The 27577-nt window shown below is 50.4% G+C and overlaps 1 protein-coding gene across 2 annotated transcripts in view; it reads right to left on the reverse strand.

Moving 5' to 3' along the window:
- Positions 1-13154: 13154 nt before the first annotated feature.
- LOC118839196 (RAP1 GTPase activating protein) overlaps positions 13155-27577 on the reverse strand; it is an 85844-nt gene continuing 71421 nt past the window's right edge. Inside the window, exons 16-25 of one of the 2 annotated variants that reach the window (XM_036746653.1) lie at positions 27411-27551; positions 25723-25854; positions 24116-24193; positions 22097-22206; positions 20980-21135; positions 18660-18783; positions 16291-16393; positions 15552-15667; positions 15127-15172; positions 13155-14766 (exon numbers count right to left, since the gene is read on the reverse strand). In XM_036746653.1, coding sequence (XP_036602548.1) covers positions 15164-15172; positions 15552-15667; positions 16291-16393; positions 18660-18783; positions 20980-21135; positions 22097-22206; positions 24116-24193; positions 25723-25854; positions 27411-27551 — 969 coding nt within the window. In that variant the 3' untranslated portion in view covers positions 13155-14766; positions 15127-15163. The remainder of the gene's footprint in view (positions 14767-15126; positions 15173-15551; positions 15668-16290; positions 16394-18659; positions 18784-20979; positions 21136-22096; positions 22207-24115; positions 24194-25722; positions 25855-27410; positions 27552-27577) is intronic. The other variant, XM_036746652.1, reaches the window with a different exon arrangement.

Raw genomic sequence — 27577 nt, forward strand, 5'->3', positions numbered from 1 at the left:
ACTCTAGCGAAGGCCTCATCATCTCATGCTTGATCGCATGGCTGGGGGCCTTAACGGTGGTTTAGAGGAGGAGAGGAGTCTCTGAGGTTGAGCCCCAGGACAGAATCATCTCATGCCTAGACTATTGCAGTAGCCTTCTGGTCTCCCTGACTCTAGTCTCTCCCCATTCTAGCCCATCCTCCCTATAGCTGCCAAAGTGATTTTACTAAAATGCAGATCTGACCACATCACCCCCAACCCAACTCAATAAACTCCAGTGGTTTCCTATTACCTCCAGGATCAAACAGAAAATCCTCTGCTTGGCATCTAAAATCCTTCACAACCTGGCCCCTTCCTACCTTTCCAATCTTCTAATATTTTACTCCTCTCTACCTACTCAGTGACCCCCCTGAATCTGGTCTCCTTACTGTCCCTCACACCTGATACTCCCTTTTTGACTGTCTCTCATGCCCGGAATGTTCTTCCTTGTCTCTGCCTCCTGATTTCCCTGGCTCCCTTAAAGACTCAGATCGACTCCCATTTTCTAGAAGAAGCCTTTCCTCATCCTTCCCCCCTCCCCCACACTAGCACCTTCCCTCTGAGATCACTTCCTGTCCTGTATGGAGTTATTTGTAGTTTGTTTTTCCCATTAGCATGTGAACCCCCAGATGACAAGGACTACGTATTTGCCTTTCTTTGTATCACCAGCACTCAGCACAGAGTCTGGCACATAGTAGGCATTTAATAAATGCTTGATGACTGACTGACTTTCACTTCAGGCTCAGCCCTGAGCCCAGGGCTCAATGATGACCCAGGGCTCAACAGAGATTGCCAGGTGCTGGATCAATGTAGTGCTTAGAAGAAGCCAGGTCTGGGCTTATCTGTCTTTTTTCTTCATTATATTCACAATGTGCCAATAAATCTCCTTACGTGTCTGAGCCCCACTGCTTTCCAAACAGCTCAAAACAGCCTTGGAGGCTTCGAGTGGGGTTAGTGGAAAGAGCAATAGATTCAGAGTTTTAGTGGGCATGTGTGCCAGGCTTGGGTCTGCCATTTACTATGTGCTCTCAGGTGAGTTATTTTACTTCCTTATCTGTAAAATGGGCATAATATAGGCCCTATCCTATAGTAAGATTATATCTGTAAAGACTTTGGAAAGTACAAAGTATGTGAAAACTTTTATGCTTTTGTATTAATATTCATTCTAATTATTAATATACATGTGCAGCAGACACGCACAGAGAGAATTCTCTGTCTCCCTGGCAGACTAGGATTTCCCTGGCTTCTTGCAAGTCCCAACCAAAGAACTCATGGACTCTGAATGCAGATCGAAACATATTTTTTCATTTACTTTAGTCTTTCTTGTGGTTTTTTCCCCCCTTTTGATCTATCTGTTTCTTCTTCCACAACTGTGACTAATATGGAAATATTTTTTACATGATAGCACATGTATAAACTATATGAAACTGCCTACCCTTTTCAGAAGAGGGGGGTTGGGAAGGAGAAAAATTTGGAACTCAAAATCATGTAAAAATGAATGCTAAAAATTTTCTTGACATATTACTGGGGAAAAAAATAAAATACTTTAAAAAACATAAATCCAACTTTTTACAAAAAGTGTTTCCTGATCCCCCTTAATGTTGACGCTTTCCTTCAGTTGATTGGCTGCAATTTACCCTCTATGTATCTTCTTTGTACATAGATGTTGGCACCTATAATAATAATAATAATTGAGTGTAAACTCTACTACAGTATAAGCTCCTTGAGGGCAGGGATTGTCTTTTGCCTCTTATTGTGCCTATAGACCTGCACAATGTCTGGCATATAGTAGGAACCTAATAAATGTTTATTGACTATTAGAACAGGAGAAAGGTCTGAGAGCACACGAGCATAAAAAGTTGTGAGTAGGGGTTGCTGGGAGGGAGAGGGAACCATGACGAGGAGGCATGGTGACTCTGAAGAATGGGAGCCAGTGGCAAAAGTGGTCAATACCAGGTGAATGTGGATAGGTACCAGTCAAGCCAGGGGGCAAGGTTGCTGAAGCAACTCGATTGGGTTCCACAGAGTGTCACACTGATGCACAATGGAGACTTGAGAGATATGTATACAGACTGAGGGAAAACGCCAGAGTAAGGGAGGAGCACAGATCCCAAGAAGAGAAATGTTGAAAGTGGGCTTCTCCCAGGACCTATGATAGCAATACACACATGGGACATTTGACTAGTTGGTACCATGAGTTTTGTGAGGGCAGTGCCCAAACCTCAGCAGGAAAGAAAGGAAACAGAGTTCACCAGAAGTTGGTCTGGACTGCATAGGTTCCCAAAGTGGGTGATACCATCCCTTGGGGGCACTGGAATGATCCAGGGGGGTATGCTAGTAGCCTCAGGTGCAATTGGGGGGGCGTTGAATAAAAATAAGGGGGCAGTGGAAGCATAAGGAAAGAAGAGAAGAAAATTTTGAAAAACTGTTCATACATGTTTTATCTTTATACAACAGTTAAAGTCGTAGTGATTACATTATTTTCTAAATAAACACACAAAATTTGAGTTATAATCAGTCAGTGGTCAAGTCCACTGACAGGTCTTAACAAGCAAGTGTTGGCAGGGAAGCCTGTCATGCATTGTTGGGAAGCCCAGCATGCACTGGCAGGCATATGTGCATGTAATGACTTGTTTACAATATGATACTATACAGTTACATGATGCAATATTGTGTTATCAAAATTTCAATGCAGGAAAACCTCACAAATTTACAATAAACTATTAAATTTAAGATGCATCATTTTAAGAAAAATTTATGTATATATTTTTAATGGTGCAAATGTCAAAAAAAAATTAAAGGGTTAAATTTTTTTAAAGGGAGTGGTAGGCCAAATAAGTTTGGGTACCTCGGGTCTAGAGCTTGGAGGAGAGTTACCGTTCTATTCTATGCACATACTTTTTTTATGCTTATTGTTAGCCTGATGCTTGCAGTGGAACCAAAGACCCCTAGTGAACAGCCAGAAATGAGCCAAATTCAGGTATCCCCAGGATTTTCCTAGGTGCTGACAAAATGAGCCATAGACATCATTATTAGAGAGAGTCCATGGACTGAATCAGATGAGCCCGGAGCTACAGTTCTGAGCCACAGTTTATTTGGGGGAAGGGGGTGGTGTTGGTTCCCTTGATTAAGGGCAGACCCCTACAAGTACAAGATGGATGAGGGGCTGTTGGACACTGTACAACCGTGTGTTGTTTCTTCCCAGTTATTGAGGACCAGGGAAAGGGCAGCACGTAGACAATGATGGGCAGAGATCATCTCTGGCTCTTTACTGTGATGGAAGCACCATGGGAGGAATTTTGCATGCTGCTGTAGATTTTTGGGGGGAAGAGGGTGCGTGGAATTGAGAAAAGCATTCATGAAGGAGGATAAAGCAGCTTCTGCCTTGTGTGAGCCATGAGATCATGGACTTACTCAGGACACCCAGAGGGATACCCAGAAAAAGTCTACTTTAGGGTGAGGGGGTAAATTCATTGCTATCAGTAATGCCAAAGCAGGGAGAACCCTTAAACATCAGTGTCAGAGTTGGAAGAGTCCCTAGAACCTAGACTGTCAGAATGGAAGAGACCTTAGAACACAGTGTTAGCATCAAAAAGGACATTAGAACATGGTGTTTAAAGGCTGGGAGTGACTTCAGAACACAGAATGTCAGAAGAGGCCTTAGAGCATAAAATGTCAGAGGTAGGAGGGCCCTTAGAACACAGAATGTCAGAGCTGGGAGTGGTCTTAGAACAGAGAATGTCAGAGCTGGGAGGGGTCTTAGAACACAGGATGTCAGAGCCGGGAGGGGCCTTAGAATACAGAATGGGAAACCTGGGAGGGCCCTTAGAACAGAGAATATCACAGCTGGGAGGAGCCTTAGAACACAGGATGTCAGAACTGGGAGGACCCTTAGAACATAGAATGTCAGAGCTCAGAGGACCCTTAGAACACAGGGTGTCAGAACTGGGAGGGCCCTTAGTCCATAGGTTTGGCTTTGAGACAGGCTATCGCTACAGTCTTGCATGGTCTTACAATAACTTAGATTTACTTTCAAGGAGGTGTATCTTTCACTAGCAAAGCCTTTGAGGCTTCGTTCCAACATGTTACTCCTATCAGAGGAGCAGTGGCTAGGCCTGGTGCAGAAAAACATAGCAGATTGTTAAAGAGGCCCAGGAGATTTGATGCCTTTGATGGAGGGGCAGGCCCTGTGGTTGCAGTGCCCACACAGCCGAGGGGGCTGGATTACCTTGAGAGCACAGAAGGCAACTGCGTCAGGCAGAAGGTCTTTGGCTTTGTGCACAGGCTTTTCAGAGCCTACTACAAAGACCCAACACGAATGGGACAGGGGTTAGGAAGTACATGAACTACCCTAGGCAAACCCAAGTGATCAATGGGTCTCTGCATGACTATGGGCTCTTGACATACCTGTCACCACATGAGCACTGGAGATGACCCTCCCCTCCAGCTGCTCAGAAATGAGGTGGTTGGTCCAGGGGCTAGAGGCAGATCATATGGATGGATCAAGACCTCAGGCTAAAATACCAGCTCCATGTGGGGCCAAACAACATTTTTTGGGCCAAGCCATTAAGACTGAACTAGAGACCAATCCAGACCATACCAGCCTCTCCAAAGAGGTTCAAACCAGGTCTGCTGGAATACTGTTCACCTAGTTGACAGCAGAAGAGACCTTAGAAGATGGAAGTTCCAAGAAGGACAAAGAGGGTCAGGTTCAGAGATCAAGGCCACCTCCTTCGGTAGCAACACCAAAAAGACCCAATAATATTTTGCTAAAATTACGGAAATCATCCAGATTAACTAAATAGATTATATTCCCAACTAAGAATTCCCTGAACCTCTGTAAAGGGGGATACAGAAATCTCTTGGGACATGGGTTCTGATCAGTAAAATCTCACTGGATAGAGGAACACCATCTTCTCCTTGTCCTCTTCTGCCATGGAGACGTGGGCATATTGGCTGTGCTCAGGTCCACTGCTGAGAACTATTGCCCAGAATACTCAGAATTCATGGCATCCTCTACTGGTCTACCCAAGCCCTTTATTCAAGATCACATTTGGATAGCTTGAGGACAGCCTCGTACCCAGAGGACATTGGTCACTAGGAACCTCGATTGCCAGCGGTGGATTCATAGATAGCAGCAGGTTCTTGGCTTTAGAGCAAGCAGGTACCAACAAGCTGCAAGATGATGTGTACACAGCCCAACTTTGAGTGTAGGCCAGAACACACTGACCTAGATATCCTGACAGTCCCTTACTTGGTTGTCACCAGACTGGGATGGGTAGTGTCTCTGGTCAGCTAGGGTCTAGGAAAAGGGTTATTGGTTCAAAGGGAGACTTTAGGCATCCCTCTAAAACTAGACATTGCAGAGAAAGGGCTGACCTGCATTAGTAGTGGGAGATTTCTCACCTGGGAATTAGCTATGAAATCCCAGGTCTGGTTCCTATTCCTAGCTATTTTATTACGTATTGGTAAACAGAGGGCTGGCTCTCAGAAACAGAAACAGAAAGCTAGGCTCTCACTGAAGAAATGACTGGAACTGTAGCTCTGCCCTGAAGGGGAGATTGGGCAATCAACCTATGGGGAAGGCATTAACATTTCTGGAAGCCTATTGATCCCTGGCCACAGTGGATTGCAAACAGGGTCACAGGGGCATAGTTCAGAGCTCATCCAGTGCACCCTCTTCAGTTCACAATTCTACCACTTCATTATGTGATTAGGCAAAGCTCTTCCCAAACTGGGTCTCAGTTTCCCGATCTGTAACATGAAGGGATAAGACTAGATAAGTCCCCTCTGGTCTCTTCTAGCTCAGTGTTCTATGATTCTAAGCATATCCCAGTGGGTGGACAGTGCCATCCCATGGATGGTGAACAGGGAGGAGGCCAAAGGGAAGCAGGAAATGGAGATATCTGTCTTCTTTTTCACCCTTCCCCTAATCCTGGTGGAAGACATGAGGGCCTATGTGTGCAGGAGGAGTCATGAGACTGGGGGTAGCCCAAGCCAAGGCTGGGTGCCCCTCACAGCCAGGCTGGGATCACCCCTAACCAGATTGCAAGACATACCATAGGTATCCACAATTGGCTTTGGCTCCCACCTCCCCCCTAGTCACCCACCTCCGAGGAATATCTCTGGCCAGTAGGGAGTGGCTAAGCCAAAGAAGCTGCCAGGGCACAGCTCCAGGTCAGAGTGACCTGTCCCAGGAGAGCAAGACAGGGTCCCTCCCACTCCCCCAGGCCTGCCTAAGGAGTCTGGGGTGACCACACAGGAGCTTCTAATAATAGCAGTTTGCCTTTATAGTGGCTTCTCAGGAACAAAGACTATTGCCTTGGATCCCCACAGCCACCCCAGGAGGTTAGAGGCACCCATTTGATAGAAAGGGAAACTGAGGCTGAGAGGTGATGTGATTTGTCCATGAAACTCACACCACCAGTAAATGACAAAGACTGGAACCCACATTTCTCAACTCCAAAGCCAGGCTTCTTCCCTCTCATTCCTGGACTCTCACTCCAGATTCATTCTCCTTCTCCTCGGCTGCCCTGTGGCCACTCCGAAGAGGTTGCTGACCTAAGTTAGCCTTCCTCTCCTGGTTGATGACTCCTGCCACAGGACCACCATTTTAGGAAGGACCCCAGCCAAGGTTCACCTCAAGCTCTTCTAGACACTCTTTCCAAACCCTTTCCTTCTTTGTTACCTGACCATTGCCCCTGCCATCCTCTTCACTTCCAGCCTTCCAAGTCTATTTATTAATTGTCCTCCCCCATTAGAAAGTAAGCTTCGTGAGGACAGGGACTGTCTTACTTTCTTGTATTGTAACTCCAGCATTTAACATAGTGCCTGGCACAGAGTTAGCACTTAATAAATGCTCTGTCCATTCATCTGTCCATCCATCCATCTGTCTATCCATCCATCCATCCATCTGTCCATCTATTTTCCTTCCTTCCTCTTTTTTCCTTTCTTCCTTGTTCATTCTTCCTTCCTTCTTTCCTTCCTTCTTCCCTTGTCTTCCTTCCTTTTTCTATCCTTCCTTCTCCTTTCCTTCCTTCTTTGCTTTCTCTTTCCTTCTTCTTTCCTTCCTTCTTCCCTTGTCTTCCTTCCTTTCTCTACCCTTCCTTCTTCTTTCCTTCCTTCTTTGCTTTCTCTATCCTTCCTTCTTCTTTCCTTCCTTCCTTCTTCCTTTCCTTCCTTCCCTTCCTTCCCTCCATCCTTTCTTCCTTAATAATAGATGGAGTACTGGAACAAGAGTAAGAAAGCCCTCTGTTCTAATCCTCCCTCAGACATTTACCAGCTGTGTGAGCTTGGGCCAATCCCTTCGCTTCTCAGCCTCAGTTTCCTTATCTGTATGATCCTGGGAAAGTCATTTAACCTTTCTCAGCCTCAGTTTCTTCATCTGAAAAATAGGGATAGTAAAAACACCTACTTCCTAAGATTTTTGTGAGGATCAAATGAGATGAGAAAATGTTTTGCAAACTTTAAGACATTATGTAAATGCTAGCTGTTATTGTCATGTATGGTAACCTATATTCTCCAGCTATCTATCTATCTATTAAACCGCCCTGCCTTTATGCTGGGGTCTCTTTCTTCCTGAACAATGGGCCTCCACCTTTCTGAGCTCTTTCCTTCTTCCTCTGGTCTTTTGCATTTTGGGATCCTGTAGTTCCAGGGGTCAGCTGGCTGCTCCCCCATCCTATAGTGGCCACCCTCCCAGGCGGTCTGCTACTGTCTGCTGGGCAGAAAAGCCTTTCCCCTGCTTCCTGCCCCCACTCTCATCCCTGCCCCTCCAGAGCCCCCCTCCTCCTCTTCCTTCCATTTCCATCTTGCCTTCTGGTAACCCTGCCCTATTACCAGCTAAGTCCCCTTCATCCTAGAGCTAATCTCTCTCTATCTCTCTTCTGGTCCTCTAAGAAACCTGTCTCTATCTCCAGAAGACACCAGGGCCTTGGGTGCCCCTTCCAGTGTAGACTGCTCCTTCTCTCGTGCCCCTCCCCACTACAAACTCAGGTTTCCCCCATCCTTTCCACCTATCTGCTCTCCCCTATTGTCCCCAGCTACATGCCAAGGGCCAAGCCAAGCACTAATGATGCAAAAGGCAGAAAGAGGGTCCTGGTTGTCAAAGAACTCATGTTCTAATGGTGGACACAAGATGTAACCAACCAGGCACATCCAAGTTACCTACTTGTATGAAGGCGATCTGAATGGGAAAGGCTCTAGCAGCTGGGAGGGCCAGGAGAGGCCACCTGCAAAAGGGGAGATTTGAAGGAAGTCAGGGCAATTAAAGGGCAGAGGGGAGTGGGTGAAGCACTCTAGGATGCAGAACAGTCCGTGCAAATACATGGAGAGGAGAGAGGCGCCATGTTTGAGGAATTGCAAGGAGACATTAGAATGCATGGAGGGGAATCCAATGGAAGAAGACTGGAAAGGTAGGAAGGGACCAGGCTGTGAAGAGTCTTAAATGTCAAAGGAGTCAGTTTATAATTGATTCTAGAAGTAATGGGGAGCTACTGGAGTTCATCGAGCAGGAGAAATAACAGGACCAGTCCCACACTTCAGAAAAATCACCTTGGCAACATAGTGGTTGTCCCAGATCTCTTCTCCCTCCCTTCCAAACTCCCTTTCCTGCCTTACCCTCCAGTCCCTTCTCACCCCCGCAGTGAGCTGATTTCCAGACTCCAACACTCAGCTGAAGCTGCTCTCCATGGCTGTCTCTTAACGGCCAAGTCCAATGGCTCTTTTTCAGTCTTTCTCCTCCTGCACCTCTCCACTGCTTTTGTCATGGTTAACGACTCTTGCTGCTCAGACACCATCTCTTCCCTTGGTTTCCTCCATAGATCTGTTTTCTGATTCCCCTCCTGCCTGCTAGGTCATTCCACCCCAATCTGTTTTGCTGATTCACTACTCACATCCCACTGCCCGAGCCTGGGTGGCCCTTGGACCTCCATCCTGGGCCCCCTTCTCCCCTTAGGAATCCAGCTCTCCCCTGCACAGGTTCAGTTATTCTCTCTGCCCAGATGACCCCAAACCTTGATCTCTAGTTTCAGTTTCTACCCCTAAGCCGCATTTGGGTATCATCACCTGCCTGACAGATACAGCCACATGGATATCTTGTAGGCAACTCAAACTCAGCATGCCCCCCAAACAGAATTCATCTTTCCCCATAAAATGATCCCTCCTGTAAACTACCCTATTTCTGTTGAGGGAAGCACCAAGCCCCCAGTCACTCCTAACCCTATAGTCCCTCCTTCCCCCCTTCCCTCTCCTAGAACCCTCCAAATTACAACATTTGCCAAGTCTCTTCACACCTTCTTCAACATCTCCTGAATCTGTCTTGTCTCCATTCACAGGGCCAACATGCTAGTCTAGGACTCATCAAGGTCTCACTGCCTCTCACCAAGGCTTTTGTAATAGCTTCCTAATAAGTTTTCTTGCCTCTAGTCTCTCCCCTCTCCAATCCCTCCTCCTCACAGCTGCTCAAAATATCTTCCAAAAGACAGGCCTCACCTTTCCCCACCCATAAACCATCAATGGCTCCCTACCACTTCAAGGACAGGGGTTCTTGGGATCTATTAATTCACTTTTAAAAATCTGTGGATAACTGTTACTTCAACATAATTGGTCTCCTTTGTAATCTTATATATTTTATTGCATGCATTTAAAAACACCACTCTGAGAAGAGATCCATAGGTTTCACCAGCCTGCCAAAGGGGTCCAAGAAATACAGAAAACAGGTTAAGAACCTTTGCTCTAGGAGAAAACACAAACTCTCCTAAGGTCATCTGACTCTAGAATTTGTTTCTTCATTTCTTCTGCATTGTTCCCCTCACACACACAGCATGATAGTCAAACCAACTATCGTCTCCGCCATCTCTTACACTTGCACAAGCCCCCCACTCCCCATGACTGGCACACCCTCCCCTCTCCCTTTGGGCTCTCAAAAATCTCCTTTCAAGACTGCTTTTCTGGGCAGCTGGTGGCACAGTGGATAGAGCACCAGTCCTGAGTTCAAATCTGGCCTCAGACACTTACTACTGTATGACCCTGAGCAAGCCACTTAACCCCATTGCCCTCCCCTCCCCTCACCAAAAGCCTCGGCTTTTCCTGATTCATTCCCTTCCCCCAGTTAGTGCTCTCTTTCTCCTCAAGCCCACCTTGAATGTATTTTTCTGGGCACATATTATGTCATCCCCAGTTGACTGTAAGCTGCTGGAGGGTAGGCCTGATTGGCTTTTTGTCTTAGAATCCCATTTCTTAGCCAGCTACCTCCTACTTTTATAAGTATATAAGCACTTAATAGATGTTTGTATAATTGATGACTGTCAATTGGTCCCTCACTCTCAAGACCAGGAGAGAGAGGCTCCTTAGGAAGGTCCTAGGGTCAGTCAGTCAGTCAATGGGCATTTATTAAGTGCCTACTATGTGCCAAGCTCTGGGCTAAGCACCAGGGACACAAAGAAAGGCAGAGACATGTTTGGGCCATGCTCTGTTCCCCTCACACCCTTCCCAATTTCCATGAGATTTTAGAACTACAGGGGACCTTAGACATTGTGGAGGAAGTACTGTTGTCCTTGGAATCAGCAAGATGTTGTTCATGACCCCCTGGACCATCTCATGGTCAGTGCCAATATCTAAGCCAATACCATCCATGGGGTTTTCTTGACAAAGATACTGCAGTGGTTTGCCATTTCCTTCTCCTGCTCATTTTACAGATGAGGAAACTGAGGCAGACACACAGCTAGTAAGCCTGCTCACAAGGAACTCAGTCTAGTGGGAAGACAACATGCAAACTATGTACAAATAAGATATGTATATATCCATACATATATATACACACACATATATATGTGTGTATGCATGTGTATATACACACATACATACATGTGTGCATAGACAGTTATAGATGAATGGATGGACGGATAGACAAACAGGACAGACAGACATGGACATAGATAAGCTGATTAATGGAAAGACAGCCAGACAGAGATGGATGGATGGACAGATGGGTGGATGGATGGATGGATAGATAGAAGATAAAAATAGAGATATATAAAAATCAGATCATCAGCAGAAGGAAGGGGTCCCCTGACTTGGGGAGGCAGGGACAGCAGAGCTCTCAGGGGGAAGGAACAGAGATGGAAGGGAACAGGGAGTCTCTCTCCATCAGCCCCAGGGTCTAGCTCAGTCTTGCTCTAGCATCCCTCTTCTGCAGGTCCTTGGCGCCACCTGGTGGCACCAAGGGGAAAATTCAGCACGCCTCCGTAAATACTGGAGGCAGGGTGGTGACAAGCTTGGCCCGCAGGCTTGGGGCACAGTGCGTTTTCTCTCACAGGTCCTTGATGCCACCTCCCTCGACCCTAAGAAGTGCCCCTGACCCAAGCTCTTGGAGGCGAGTGGGGATGCCAGAGTGGACACAGAATAGGGAGCTTGTTTCCAAAGCTGAAGATGTCTTGAAGCTGGGACAGAGGACTTAATGTACTTCTAAAAAGAAAGAATTCTTCTTTACAACTGGACTATTACGTAAATTAGTTCAATGCGAAGGTAAATATAGCAGCTACATTGGATTCCATGCCGTCTCGGAGGGAAGGAGGAGGAGAGGGAGGGAGAGAAAATTTGAAACCCAAAAACCTGTGGAACAGAATGTTGTAAACTAAAAATAAGAAAATAAATTTATTAAAAAAAAAAAGACCTGTCCCCTGCACGTCTGGGCCATGCTCTACTCCCCCCATGCCCTTCCCAATTTCCAGGAGATTTTAGAACTACAGGGGACCTTAGACATTGTGGAGGAAGTACTGTTGTCCTTGGAATCAGCAAGATGTTGTTCATGACCCCCTGGACCATCTCATGGTCAGTGCCAATATCAAGCCAATACCATCCACGGGGTTTTCTTGGCAAAGATACTGCAGTGGTTTGCCATTTCCTTCTCCAGCTCATTTTACATGTGAGGAAACAGAGGCAAACAAGGTTAAGTGACTTGCCCAGGGTCACACAGCTAGTAAGTGGCTAAGGCCGGATTTGAATTCAGGTCTCCCTAACTCTAGGCCCAGTGTTCTGTCCACTGAGCCACCTATCTGCCTCATCATGCAATCAGGAAGACCTGGGTTCCAATCCTACCTTTAACAATTCCTAGCTGTGTGACCATAGACATTTCCAGTTGTCCTGATAGATATCTGGCCATGGGACCAAGATGGCTCCAGAGGAGAAAGTGAGGCTGGTGACTTTGCACAGCGCTCCCTCACTCAAGTCAAAGTCAATTGCAAGTCTCCTCTTGGAGAACAAAGGACAAACCACGACCACGGACAAGTCACTAACTCTCTGAAACCTTTTCTTCATATGTAAAATGGGATTAGTTATAGCTGTTAGTACTTGGTTCAGTGTTGTGAGGCTCAAATGTGAGGGTGCTTTCAGACTTTTAAGTGGCCTACAAATGTGAATTTGCCACATCTCATGCTTTGTTTTCCTCCGTCTCTGCAGCACTTGGCACTGCTGATGCTCTCTCCTCATTGGGATTCTGTGAGTTTTCTCCTGGTTCTCCTTCTACCTGTCTGGACACTCCTCCTCCACAGCCCACCTCCAGACCATGAGCTCTGTCCTGAGCCTTCTTCTCCCTCTTCCTCCCTCTCCGGCCCTCACCACGGTACCCCAGCTGGCCCTAGGGGTCCCCTTCTCCCACGCACCAGGGACTTGCTCCCAGAAGCCCCAGGCGCCACCCTGCTTCCCTCTACTTCTGACTCTAAGGACCTTAGACCCCTATCTCCCCCAGGCCCCTGCTTTCCAGCTCCCTTCCAGGTGATGTCTTTTTCTTAGAAGGAAGCTCCCTGAGGGAGGACAGACTATTTCCTTTCTACTATTTTCCTATCCCCAGCACCCAGCAGGGCTCTTGGCACATAGTAGGTGTTTAATAAATGATTCACAATGCTCAAAAGTACTACCTGAATGCTAATTATTGTCATTCGTCCAATCCTTCCCTTAACTGAAGAGGTAACTGAGGTCGGAGGGGGAGGGACTTCTTAGTGACCCAGCCAGGACTCGGCTTGATGGAATTCTACCTCCGTTTTGACTCCAAATCCACTGGACCGATTCAATACATGCCCTTTCTATCTCCAGTCCCTCCATCTCAGCGACATGAAGGTGAAGGGTTAAACCAGGCTCAGGTTACAATAGTGATAAATATAACTTTATTTTGTACACCTGTCACTGATACACACACAACCGCGGTCTCAGAAACAAGTGCTTGGCTTGGGCATCAGGCCCTGGGGCCTGAGGCCTTAAAAAACACAGACAAACACACACAACATGGACGTACAGTAGTTCCCCCATCGTCCCAACTCCCAGAAGCCTCCAGGGGCCAGGGGAGTGGACTGAGGAGGAAAGGGGAACCTCCCCCCCCCATTTCCCCAAACTGTGGGTGCCACCGACCACAGGTAGCACAGGGTGCCAGCCTTCCTGGGCCAAGTATTCACAGCCTTGGCTCTGTCCTGCCAGCCATCATGGGGCAGGGGGCGGGGTGTCAGCCTGCCCACTTCCCGGGATGTACTGGGAGACTCCAGAGATATGGGACTGGGGAGAGTGATAGGGTGGGAAAGTGAAGCTAGATGCCTGGAGTCTCGGTGGTGGGTATGTTAACAAGGTGGGCCGGCTGATTCCTTCAGTGAGCAATGGTGCCAGTCTCTCAGCCGTGGGCAGTGACTGAGCAGGGACCCTGTTGGGGCAGAAGTGGGGAAGGACAGAAAGCGGGCAGGGACTAAAGCAGGGGAGTGGGGGTCTGGGGAAGGTGGCCCAGTGAGTACACCTAATTCGGCTCCCCTCAACCTGGTGGCCTGAACAGGGCCCACGAGGTAGAGGCCCCTGACTGACAGCCTGGTGCGTCAATAATGGGCAAGATTGGGCAGCCTGCGGTCCTGGATGGAGGGGGGGAGGGGGCACCTGCTCTGGGTATGACTCAGGAAGGAAGGGGACAGGAAGGATGGCCAGCTAGAAACTCAGTTTCCTGCCTAAGCAGGCTCAGAGGATGGCAGAATTTTGGAACTGGAAAAGACCTAAAGGACCATGGAGTCCATCCCCACCCCTCATTTTACCAAGGAAGAGACTGAGGCTTGAAGAGAGAGATGACTTGGCTCACGTGGGTAGGAGAGAGCAGGACGAAGGCTGGGACTAGACCCTGACCCAAGGCTTCTTCCACTCCACCAGAGCATCCTGCCAGCTCCCTGGCTGTTTGGAACCCTGGCAGGAGCAGCTGTGTACAGTGATCCTTGCTTTTGAGATGCCCCAGAAGGTGCCCAGCCCAGAAAGGTGCCAGCCTAGTTTCTTCTGAGTTGGGCAGGGATCCAGGTCATCCCCAGGGGGTAGAAGGTGTAGGGGGTGGGGAGGAAGCAGGGCAAGGGCTCAGGCTGGAAGCTGTGACATCAACCTGTCCAGGCTGTGCCAGGGGCCCTGGGCGAGGCTGCCAACCCTCTGGGTGGGCACTGTGCACCTTGGCAGGCACAATGCCCGTAGCTTTCCTGGGCAGGGGCAGGCAGCTCACAGGACCCCTGCACATTCAGGGGGCACAGAGGGCCCCCAGCCCCCAGGCCTGACCCTGAGACCCAGGAGGCTCCGCCCTGCAGAGCTGTGGTCCTGGGCAAGGGGAGGGCACAAAGAGGGCAAAGAGGCCAGTCCAGCAGGCTGGCTGTGGTGAGAAGGGCAGAGTTGCCATTTCTGCTCAGCAGCGATCTCAGCTTGTGCTTCAGCCGAAGAGTCTGTAGGCAGAGGAGGAGAAAGGGCCTTGGGAAGGAAGGGCAGGGCCTCCTGAAGGAGGAGTCTTGTGAAGCAGCAGGCTGGGCTTGGAGAGGAGAGGGTGACCAGGGGAGAAAACTGATGGGGACCTTGGGCAGCAACGTGCCCGTGAAGCCCGATGATCCCTTGGCCAGTTTCCAGGGAGGCCCCTTCTCTGGACCTCACTCTCAGCAAGGCCTGAATGACAGGGGGGATAGGGAGCCCAAGCAAACCCTCTGCGTCCAGGGATCGGGCTTTCCATGGCACATATGACCTCTGAAGGTTCTGTGCCAGAGGAACAGCCCAAATCAGTCCCACCCTCCACATATTTGCTCGCTCCCACTCCTACTCCTGTGGGCAGAGACTAACCTGGGATGTCCTATCCATGGAGGCCTGGCTGGGAGGGCTAGCAGCCCTACACAGATATAGGGATGTCAGCAGGGTGGACAGATGGCAGGCAGGGGAAAAAGAAGACTCCAGGTCACTCACTGAGCCCAGCCCCTTGTCCTAGATCCCCAAGGACCTCTAGAACATCCACAGAGAAATCTCCCCTCCACTTAGTAATCTGCCATCAGGTATTGGGGGGTAGGGAAAGGATACACTGAGAGCCTGGAGAGAAGGGGGGCCCAAAGGAAATTCTCTACTATAGCTCCATCCACTGACTGCCCCCAACTAATACTCTGGGCCTGGGGTGAGAAGTGGTGCTGGCTTGGCTTAAATTCTAGACCCTTGGCATCCCTCCATGGGCTAGTCTAGAATATCGCTATCCCTTCCCAGGGCTCCCTGGGGCTCACCAAATGGGGTGTGTGTTGCTGCTGCTGCTGCTCAGGTGCCTCCAGCTGGATCTTAATCTCTGGACAGGTAGCGTCCCCTGATTTCCTGGCATCTGGCTGTGGTGACCGAGAGGGGCCTGGGGTGGGGGGCAGGGGATAGAAGAAGGTACAGAAGTGTGGTCATTGCCAATGGGAAGGGGGGCTACTGCTCTGACACTAAGACAGTCTCATGACCCAGCCTAGCTGGTTATAAAGCCATGGGATTTGAGAGCTGAAAGGATCCTTAAAAGATCACTACATCAAGACCAAAGAAGATATAGAGAGCATTATGAAATATAAAATGGCTACTTTTGATTATATAAAATTTAAAAGTTTTATACAAACAAAATCTATGCAACCAGAATTAGAAGGAAAGCAGAAAACTGGGGGCAGGGGGATTTACAGCAAGTATCTCTGACACATTTCTCTGACACATTTAAGTGAGAAGCAGAGCAAAGACTCACACTCAGGTCTCCTGACTCCAAATTCAGCAGTCTTTCTACCACATGACACTGCCCTGGGCCCCCCAGACCCATGAAGACTCAAGGTAGGGCCTCGCTCTGGGGAAGGTGGAGTGACAGGGATCCCTGGGTTTGTTGTGGAGAGTGAGTTCCCCCCATCACCACCATGGGTCAGCTCCGCCCCTCCCCCACCACGGGTCATCTAGGTCCCTATCCACCACAGGGAGGGTGGAGATGGACAGGGCTGAGTAGGGTGGTACCTGATGAGCTTCCCCCACTGGCAGTACTGATGCTGTCCTCTAGCCAAGTACTGTAGATGAAGGAGTCTCTCTTGTTTGGCATCCCAGAGGAGGACATGCTTTCCTGGAGGGTCACAGATGGAAGGAAGCAGTTGTTCAACAGTTGCACTCCTAGGCTCCACCCTGACCTTTGCTGGGGGAATGCTGGGGAAATAAATGGGCCCAGCATCGCCTGCTCTACCAGCAGCGGTCAGCAGAGGGAGACAACTACCTGTCGATTGGATCCTAACTCCCAGCTCTGCCCAGACCAGGCATCGCCCTGTTAGATGGATGCGGTGAGGTTTAAAGCTTGAAGGAGCCCTGGTATCTATTAGTCTAACATCCTTGTCTTACATATGGGAGGACTGAGTCCTTTTATTGCTGTTTAGTCGTTTTCAGTCACGTCCCACTCTTCATGACCCGTTTTGGGGTTTTCTTGGCAAAGATACTAGAGGGGTTTGCCATTTCCTTCTCCAGCTCATTTTACAGATGAGGAAACTGAGGCAAACAGGGTTAAGTGACTTGCCCAGGGTCACACAGCAAGGACATGTCTGAGGCCAAATTTGAACTCAAGTCTCCCTGACTCTAGACCTGGCACTCTATACACTATGTTACCTAGCTGTCCAGACTGAGCCTTAGGGAGGTTGAAATAGTGTGTCCCAGGTCACATAGCTAGTAACAATGGAACGGAGGTTTGAACCCAGGTTTTCTGACTAAATTCAGCCCTCTTTTCACCCACTAAATTCTCCTTCTCAGTCACACATGGTATCCCAGTGATAAAGGCACTGTGTTTCCAGATCTCCATTATCTCTTAGTCATAAAAGGAGAGGGCCTCAGACACTCCTCCAGTCTCAGCTGGTACAAATGTCTCCCAGTTACACAATGAAGGGTCTCATGGTCACAGGGAGATGCTCCCAGAAACCAGAAGAACATCTCTCATTCGATTCATTCAGAATTCATTCATTCAGCACATGTCTCTTCTCTTCTCTTCTCTTTTTTCTTTTCTTTTCCAGAGTCTCCTCATTTCCCCCAGACTAGAAATTCAGGGAAACTCATAGGCCCAACCCAATTACTCTGAACTGCTCCAATTCTGACTTGGGCTGGTTGGACCCTTCTTTGGTAACCTGGTGGTGCTCGCTTAGGGAACTGGCTTACTCCAATGCAGCTCAGAACACCTGAGCTCATGCAATCCACCAGCTTCATCTTTCCCTTAAGCAGGAATGAGAGGTGTGGGTCACCATGCCTGGCCAGCATTGGCTTAAAAGTCAACTATGTTGCTTAAGTGTCGACTATATTCAATGTAAGTGGCAGCCTGGCACAGAGGATCGAGAGCCTGTCTCAGAGCCAGGAAGACTCCTGGCATCATGACCCACCTCTGGCTGTGCGACAGTGGACAAATCCCTTCACTACTCAGGACCTTGGACAACTCCATGAGCCTCAAGGTTGAAGAGCAGATGCCTGTCTGCCTTGGTAAAGGGACTTTCCTTACTGGGAGTTCTCTAGGTTAATAAAGTCTTAGGATTATAGATTTAAAGCTTGAAGAGACTTCAGAGACCACCTAGGCCAAGCCCTTCATTTACAGATGAGATAATCAGATAATTTATATATGGTGCTTTGCAAACCTTTAAGACCTTTAAGAACCTTTATAACAAATTAGCTATTACAGATAGCAAACTGAGGGCTGAAGAAGTGAGGAAACTGGGAAAAGAAGATGTCGGATCTATATGGCATTGGGGAAGGCAGACAGCTGAGACAGGAGATGGCTGCTGCCCTCCTGAGGCTCACAGCCTAATCGAGAGAAAGCACCAACACACACCATTACACTCACCAGTGTATATGACCAAGGTCGATAGAGTACGAGGGGGAGGGGAGGGGAGGAGAGGGGAGGAGGAGAGGAGAGAGGAGGGGAGAGAAGGAGAGGGCAGGGTAGAGGAGGGGAGGCAGGAAGACTCCTTAGGAGGCTCCTGTAACAGGCCAGGCAGGTGATACTAGGGTGAGGGTGGTGGGGACAGCAGAAGAAATGGCTATGAGAAACGCTGTGGTGAATGAATGCACAGGGCTTGGTAACTGAGAGGTATGGGAACACCTCTGTTCACAAGGACCTTCTCTTTTAGGCACTGGGCATGCACCTATCTTGACCTAGAGCACCCCGGTCACCACTAAGCATCTCCTAGGAGCACACTGGGCATTTCTCGGTTGCACTGATTATCCCAAGTAACTCAGGGGACTCTCCTGGGCACATACAGAACACACCCATTCCCACCGACCCTCCAAAGACACACTGAAGCACACATCTGTCCTGGGACATGAGCCCCTCCCCATGGGGGCAGTGCCCAAATGCCCATGGTTACCATGCCCATGTCATCCTCATTGGCACCTTCTGTCTCTTCTACCACGCTGGCAAAGCTGCTGGCACTAGAGGATGATCGGGAGAAGTCCTTGAGCGCCTCAGCCTTCTGGATGGCCATCTCTGCCCTGCCAACGCACATTGTGGCACTTTCAGTATTCTCTCATACCAGATCCCAGATGTAACCCTTGACTCCACCCCCTCCCCCACCAAGCTGCCCCACAAACTCTTACTTCCCAAACCCTCACATTTCCTTTTTTTCCTCCTATCTCTGCCTAAGCCCCTTGAGCACCTAAGGACACTTAGAAAGTGAGTACTACCCTTCAGAGGTCCAGTCTAGAATGGTAAAGATCTTAGTTCCCCCACCCCCAATACAGCTACAGCTGTTCCAATCCATAGTAATCCAGACCCTTGCTCACAGGACTCTGAAACACCAGGAAGATTCAGGAGGAGTTTTCACTAGGGAGGGCCAATGGGATGCTGTGCCCAAGGTAGAAAAATCAACAGGACCCCAAGGAGGAATCCTGATTTTCTAAAACAGGAAGAAAACACACTCCTCCCAACTATCTAGGTGGATAATGTTGACTTCCTAGAACAGATCATTCAAGAGCTGGATGGTAACTAGGAAGATGAGGGGGATGACAAAGAGCCCCCAGGGCCTCATTTCAAAATTCCCTTCCTTGTCAGAGAGAGGTGACGAAAACAGTAAATGTGAGAAGTGCTGTAGATAAAGCCTTTTTTTAATCAAAATCCCACCTCCTATTATGGACAGGTGGACTAGATGATAACAATTTAGAAAGATTCCCAAATAGCGGAAGGACCAGATTCAAAGAGCAGGCATCACGATTCGATGTCTGCTTGACATGAGGTTGCCAATGGAGTGCCCGACTTGAACAGTTTTGTTACTAACTCGTTAAAGGCAGAGATGTTAAGCTTAACAAACTGGCAGGTGGGAGACCCAAAGCCGGCAGGAAGGGCTGAAATGGTGGACAGCAGAGGCAGGCTCCTAACAGAACCTAAGAGGTTAGGGCACAGGCCTCGAACACACGAGCTGCAACACTCCCCAACACTCCTGCCTGAAGCAGATTCCAATGTAATTTATGTGAAACAGTTAATAAAATAAATAAAAATACAATAGAACATAGATATTAAAATTTGAAACTAAGTTAATATGTAGCTGGCAGGGATCATTGTGTACAATTTAGTGGCCCCTAGTTCTACCTGAGTTTGACACCACTGGTTTAGAGCATTGGGCTGGATCTGGGTGGTGCAGTGGATAGAACACCGGTCCTGGAGTTAGGAGGATCTGAGCTCAAATCCAGCCTCAGATCTTATTAGCCATGTGACCCTGAGTAAGCCACTTCACCCTGTTTGCCTCAGTTTCCTCATTTGTAAAATGAGCTGGAGTAGGAAATGGCAAACCACTCCAGTATCTTTGCCAAGGAAACCCCATATGGGGACACGGAGAGTTGGACACAATTAATCAGGTTAACAACAACAAAAAGTAAGATGGAATTCAACAGGGAAAAAAGTACAGGATGGAGAGAGCTTGAAAAAGATCTGGTTTTAGGGGCAGCATGGAGCACTGGCCCTGGTGTCAGAAGGACCTGGGTTCGAATCCAGCCTCAGATACTTACTAGCTGTGTGACCCTGGGCAAGTCACTTAACGCTGTCTCAAAAAAAATACTTTAAAAAAAGGTCCAGTTTTCATGGACTACAAGCTTAGTACGAGTCGACAGGTAAAAAGGCTAGCGTGATTTGGGGCTGCTTTCAGAGATATATGACTTTGAGGCAAAAAAAAGTGACAGACCCTGTGTCCTCCGCTTTGGTCCGACCACACCTGAAGCAGCGCATCAGGTTGGGGTGTAGGGTTTACGAAGGACTCTGCCAAGCCAGGAAGTCATACCACAATTGGCTAAAGGGCCTGGGGTGTTTAACTCGAAGGAGAGAAGCCCCATGAGGACCAGGGTCCAAGTGGCTCTCACGTGAGGAGGGGGGAGCAGACTTCTTCTGTTCGGCCCCAGAGGCAGAACCAGGAACAAACAGGTGGGGAGTCTGAAGAGAGGGCAGGAACGCCAGGGAAGGAGAAGCTTCTTCACAATCACAGACGTTGGAAAGCAGAACAGGAGGTGGTGGGTTCTCCCTCACTGAGGTCTTTGAGTAAAGGTTTGAATGACCGTCTTGTTGGGTAGATTGGAGATGACACGGCTTCTCAGGAAGGAGGCAGACTACGCAGCTTCTGAGCTAAGCTTCTGTCATTCTACAAAGAAGACTTGAACCCCAGCTTTGTGAGAGCCAGCTCCTGAGGGAGTGTGGGCACCAACCTGTTTTTGGTGGTGGGCATCTCCGGGGAGCTTTGATTGGATGAATTCTCCGACTTGGGCTCCTGGGAGACATGGCCGCTGTCTGGGGTCTTCTGGCCAGCAGGCGGGCTCTCTCTTCGGGGAACACGGGGACAGCGGGGTGACTCGGCATCGGGTCTGGTATGGGGAAGGGTGATGTGAACAGGGAGAACCATGAGGGCCACACCCAGCGCCTGAGTCAAACCGAGGTCCCTGGACTCTTGAGCTTCCCTCTGCCCCACCCTGCACCACCCCCACTTCAATCGGTGTCTGGCTGGAAAGGAGGGGCCATAAGAAGGGGTGTTGGGAAGGGGAGGGCGGGGCTCTGTGAAAGCACGAGGCACCTTCACCTCCCTCCTCCTCCTCGGCTCTTCTGAGGTTTGGGGAGGGGGTAGGAGCAGTGGACCCTGAACTAAGAGCTTATAGCACCTGGAAGATACCTTTGGGAGGATGAAGGAAGGTGTGGTGGGCCCGTGGAGGGAGAGAAGAATGGGGAGGGAGGGAGAAGGGGAGACAGGAAGGTACAATAGAGTGATGGATTTCAAGGCAAAGGACCTGGGTTCAAATCCAGCCTCCTCTATGTGTGACCTTGGGCAAGTCTCAGCCTCTCTGATATTAGTTTCCTCTGACTCCATAAAATAAGGATGGGATAACCCTGCTGGGGTGGGACTACATGAACTCTTCCAGTTCTAAACCTAGGATCCCAGGATGAAATTTTGGCAGGTACTAGTGAGAGGAGCTAGAACAAAGAAATGGTGGAGGGAATGATAATGATGATAATGATAGTGGCTCACATTGATAAGATGCTTTATAATTTATTTACCCCCCACCAACCCTATCAGGTGAGAAAGACAAATATCCCCATTTTAGAAAGGAGGAAACTGAAGCACAGAGATTAAGAGACTTGGCCAAGGTCACCTGGAGACTTGAACCCTGGGGCTCCAGACCCCAAATCCAGAGCTCCAAGAGGCAGAGGAAGGCAGAGAGAAGAGAGGCGTGAGGTGTGGCGGGGTGAGAAGGGCAGGAGGCAGGAGAGAGCCGCTATGGGCGATATAGAAAGGCAGAGAGGATAAGAGGCACCCTAGGCCCTGGGACCCACCTCTTCTCCTGTACCTCCTGGATGTTCTCAATGCCGATGGCACTACTCCGTCGGGAGCTGAAGGGGCCCGACTTCTTCCTGGTGGGGCTCTTCCCCGGCACAATCAGTGACTGCAGAGAGAAGCCCAGGCTCAGGGTCTGCCCTGCGCTCCCCAAACGCTGGCTGGGCCGGCCTGAGCATCCAAGAGCGAACAGGCCTCCCCTCTGCCCTCCCCGTGCCCACGGCCCCTCTCCTAGAGATCAAAGATTCTCCTGGGCCACACTGGCAAGTGAAACTGACAGAGTCCACGGCCAGGACTCCCCAGGGCCCCCCGCCATTCCTGAGGCTGGGATTCTGGGGGCATTCTGAAAGGGAGGGACCCTTGGGGGGTAGCCTCCTCATCCCCAAGAGAGGAAGGGACTGAGACCTGGACAAACCCTTCTCCGAAAGAGGGAGAGAGTGAATGTAAGGACCACGAAGAATCCTGGCACGGGGACAGTCCTCGGAGACCACTCGGTTCAAACCCCTTCTTTTTAGAAATGAGAAAACTGGGACCCATTTACCCAAAGCTAAAGAGATAGTAAGTGGCAATAGTGGGTTTTGAACCAGAGGGTTCTGATGCCAGATCCAACCTGACTTCACGTTCACTTCCCTTGAATGGCACTCTGCTACAGAACACAATTTTACAGATAGGAACACTGAGACTCAAAGAAAGGAAGGACAGAACAATGGTTAGAACCTAGGCCTTCTGATTCCTAGTCCTCTTTTGGGGCTAAAAGAGAAAAAGGCCAAGGAGCCCTTAGGTCAATTCATAGATCGGTGGGATGGGGAGCTCAGTACCCAAGCTTGGGGGCCCCGCAATGATTGAGGGCAAAGCTGTTGAGGACTTTGAATCTGTCCCCCCATCCCTCACCATTACCACTTTTTCCCTCTCTGCCCCAACAGCTGTGGGCCCCAGCTCCCAAAGGTGGAGATAGGGGAAGAGAGAGTTGGCAGTGCCTTCTTTCTCTCTGCCCCATACCAGCCCAGCCCCTCCATGGAGCCTCCAGGCAGTAGCAGGCAGAGGCCTCAGCCCCAGCAGCTGAAAAACAAATTCCACTCTCTCCCATTCTTCCCCAGCCCCCAGCCCCCAGCCCTGCTCCCCGGCACTTCCTGGCCAGAGGGATGCAGGACAGATGGGCTGATGGACAGACAGACAGACAAGGCAGATGTGTGCAAGAGTCGTGCTGAGGGAGAATGAGGATCAGTGCCGTGCCCTCTCCCCACTCAACACACACACACACACACACCCCATTAGAGCCCCAGGAAACAGTCATGCCACTACCACTGCCCTGGGGAGTGGGGGGTGAAGGGCAGGGACCTTGGGCCTAGGACAGTTGCCAGCATTGCCCACACCAGGACATTCTCATTAGTCACCCAGGAGCCCTCATCCCTCTTGCCTGGGAGTGCTCCTAAAGATACCATGCTGGAGGGAGCACCCAGGACACAGTGGGAAGAGGCAAGAGGAAAGAGGGGCCAAGAGTTGGGGGGAACTGGAGCCTGGGCCAGTTCATGCTCTGGAAAGATGGGAGGCAGGAGCAGCGAGCAGCAGGTGGTGGTGGCAGCAGGGACAGGGTCAGGCAAGGGCACGGTGTGTCCCAGGGAGAACCGGAGGCAATATTGGGGGAGCTGGTCCCCAGGATGCTGTTCATTGGCTGGTTTGGGAGTCCCGGGTACCAGAGCCCAGACAAAGCCAACAAGAGAGTATGCCAGCCCCTGTCCCCAGCGGTCCGGCCTTCTCTTCCAAGCCCCTGACTGGACCTCTGGTGGGTTGGGGCAGCCCGGGTTGTGTCCCGCTGAGCCAGCCCCAATCCCGCTCACCTTGGAAGACCCTGGCAATGAGGGAGCGTCAGCCTCACCCACCACTCAGGAGACCAGCAAGAAGAGGGTGGCAGGGGGACCCTCCCCAATACAGCCTCCGTCTCCCACAAACAAGAGCTACATGCAAAAGCCAGCAGCCGGCCCGGCCGCGGAGGTGGCGGCAGCACCGGTTACCACAACCTCTTCTACGGTTCCTATGCCTATGGCGCTGCCCCGACGTCCGAATCTACTGGAGTTTTTCCCCGGGACAAGCAATGACTGGCAAGCGGGCAGAGACAGAGAGAGCCGAGGGGTGGAGAGAAGGAGAAAGAGGCAAGAAGACAGGAGGAGAAAGGGGGGAGGAGAGAACAGGAGAGAAGAAAAAGAGAAGTGAAGGGAAGGGAAGAAAAAAAGAGAGAGAAGAGGGCAAGGGAAATAGGTAAAGGGAAAAAGAGAAGACAGGAGGGGGAAGAGGAGAGAAGAGATGAAAGGGAAGGGAAGGGAAGGGAAGGGAAGGGAAGAGAAGAGAAGAGAAGAGAAGAGAAGAGAAGAGAAGAGAAGAGAAGAGAAGAGAAGAGAAGAGAAGAGAAGAGAAGAGAAGAGAAGAGAAGAGAAGAAAATCATGCAGAAACAAAACAAAACAAAAAAACAAAAACAAAATATGGTTTGGTTACTGCCCCCAAGGGCCCCCCAGGCCTGGCCCCAGTGCCCTGGGGCTCCCCCATCCCAGCTAATGGGGGGCTGGACCAGGGCCCTTCACAGGGGCTTTTGCTGAGCATGGGGAAGGCTCAAAGCAGCTGGGGGTGTGGGGTGCTGGGAAGGTGACGGGGCCAGGATGAAGCAGAGCATCTTCTTGAAATGGTATCCCAGAAGTCTGGGCCAATGCCCCCATTCCCTGGGCCCTCAGGGGTGGGAGGAAAAGGGCTGTGCCTCCCCTCTGGCCAGGGACCCAAACCCGCAGGCTTCTCTGGCACCCAGACCTTGGGTTGCCAGAGAAAGAGGGCAGCAGTCCGGGCCTTAAAGCTTGAAGGAATGTGGGAGCCTCCTTCCCACCCCCTCACGATGGGGCTCCCAGTGGGCAAAGCCAAAGAGCATGGGTATGGTGCCAAAGTATGGTTGTGGAGACCAGGGTCCTTCAGGAGGGGCACACAGGGGATGGGAGGGCTAGAAGGATGGGGAAAGGTGGGGTAGCCCCGGGATGCTCCCTTGGGAAAAGATGCCTGGACTTCTCTGCCCCAGCTTTCTGGAATTAAGGAAGAAGCTACCACATGGGAGGATCAGGAGTAAGGGGTGGGGGGAACATCCCCAATGCCCTGTCCTAAAGTATCTGCACTTGCTGGTTGCTGGGCCCTCTCCGTCTCCCCCGACTCCCTGCAATTGGGAATAGGCTACACAGGCCCAGAGCTGAAAACCTGCCAGTGAAGGAGCCTGATGGGGAGCAGGAGGGAGATCAGGGAAGGGATTAAGAGGTGTGAGAGGGAGCAGCAGCCCAGCCTGGAGGGCAGAAGGGGAGGAGGGGGAGGGAGGAAGAAGAAAGGAAAGGGAGGATGAGGGAGAAGAGGGAGAGGGGAGATGGGGAGGGAGGAAAAGAAAAGCAAAGGGGAGGAGTGGGGAGGGGAGGGAGCAAGAAGAGGGGAGAGGGAAGGGGACTAGGAATGAAGGAAAACCGGGAGGAGCAGGGAAGGAGGGGAAAAAGAGGTGGAGAGAAGGCAGGAGGAGGAGGAGAAATGGGAAGGAAGAAGGGCAGTGAAAAGAGGAAAGGGGAGTGCTAAGGGCCTAGGAAGGTGTATGTCTGGGGGAACACTCACTATGCCAGCTGCTTTCACCAAGTCTGGGTTGTTGGGGCCAAAGCTCCCGCTGTGGCTGGTGGACACTGTGTTTGCCTTTTTGTTGCTGAGGCCCATGGCATCCATAGACTGGCTGCGACTTCGGATCACACGCTGGGGACAGAGAGACAGGGCCGTCAGGTCTCCAGCACCCCACTCTGGGGGGTGAAGGAGAAAGAGACCAGAATGACCCGCGACTCTGGAGAAAGAGCCCGGCACCAGCAGCCGGAAAGGCTGGGTGCTAGTCCTGGCACCAATTTTGCCATGTGACCTTGGGTAAGTCATTCAACTCAGAACTCAGTGTCTTCCTCTAAAAAATTAGGGGGTTGGGTACAGTCATCCCAGCTCTGACATTCTATGTTCTAAGGCCCTCCCAGCTGACATTCCATGTTCTAAGGCCCCTCCCAGCTCTGACATCCTGTGTTCTAAGGGCCCTTCCAGCTCTGACATTCTGGGTTCTAACCCTTCTAGCTCTGACATTCTGTGTTCTAAGGGCTCTCCTCACTCTGAGGAACCAGGTGGAATGAGGGCTGGGAGGGGCCAGGATCCTGAATGTTCTAGAAGCTGACATCTCAGGCAAAGGCCCAGCTGCCCTATCTCCCTTGTCCATCTCTTCAGACACTATGATTCTAACAGGAGCAGGGCAGGACCCGGAGGTATTGAGGCAAATCCCCTTATCCGGACACAGAACTGGGCTCTAACATCTGCTGAGGAGCTGGGCCGGGGGTCACCCAAGGCATATCTATCCTCCTCCTCCTCCTCTTCCTCCTCCCCAGCCCCAAAAGTTCAGGGAAATGGCCCCAAGAATTCCCAGGGACAAGAAATTAATGCTATATGTCAGACTGCTGGGGCGTCCTTATCTAAAACAACCACACTGTGAGACTAGTTCATGGCCCATTCTGTATCTCCTTTGTGTCCCACAAGACCCTTCTGGGAGGGCGGCAGAGCTGAGTGTACTTACGACCTTCAGGGAAGAGAGAACTGAGCTTGGCCCAGACAGGCCAAGTGTCCAGCATTACACAGTGTCAGAACCAATCTTAGGACCCAGGGCTTTCTACTCTTAACCCAAGGTTCCTGCTAGGAAGGGTCATGAGATTCAGCCACCTCCAGGTTTAGGATTTCAGACAGGCTCCCAACCTGATGCCTCTCCTCTTCTGCCTCCCTCCATCCATCATCCCCAGTTAACCTAGTCCTTTGCTTCAGAACTCAGTGGCTCCATGGGCCTCAGCTCCTGTCTCAGCAGAGAAGGAAGGGCCTTAAGACAGTCTGCCAGGTCCAGAAAGCCATGGGGTCTTCTCATCTCCTAGCCCTAAAAGTCTTCCTGCCCCAAGAGGAATTGGCTTTGGTAGAGGCCTCTGGAAGGGGTGGTGTACTGAGCCCTAGGGTTGGGGGGAGGCAAGGAAGCTGAGTCCCCTCCACCCATACAGAAAGGAGAAAGGCCCAGAGGATGATACCTCCCCCGACAGGCGCTAAGAGCAGGGACCGGGCTGCTTCTGCTCCTAAGCCACAAGTCTCAGAAATGGTAGGCTCAGCTCCCTACATAGGCCTGCCCTCAAACCACAGGATCCACCCCCAGCCATAGACCCCACCTCAAACCCCAGGCTCTGACCCCAAGTCCAGGGCTCCAGCCCAGTCTCCCAGGCCCTGCCCACAAGCCCCAGGCTCTTTACCTTGAAGGACTCAAAGAAGCCGCCACTACCCCCTCCTCCATTCTCCATCTTGTCATCATCTCCCCCCAGGCCCATCATGGACTGGCTGTGAATGTGCAGCTCCTCATAGAGGGTCTCCAGGAGGGCAGCTCTGGTCCGCTCCTGTGGGGATGGGCAGGGTAGGGTCA

The sequence above is a fragment of the Trichosurus vulpecula genome, chromosome 2, assembly GCF_011100635.1.
Source record: "Trichosurus vulpecula isolate mTriVul1 chromosome 2, mTriVul1.pri, whole genome shotgun sequence".
NCBI lineage: Eukaryota > Metazoa > Chordata > Mammalia > Diprotodontia > Phalangeridae > Trichosurus > Trichosurus vulpecula.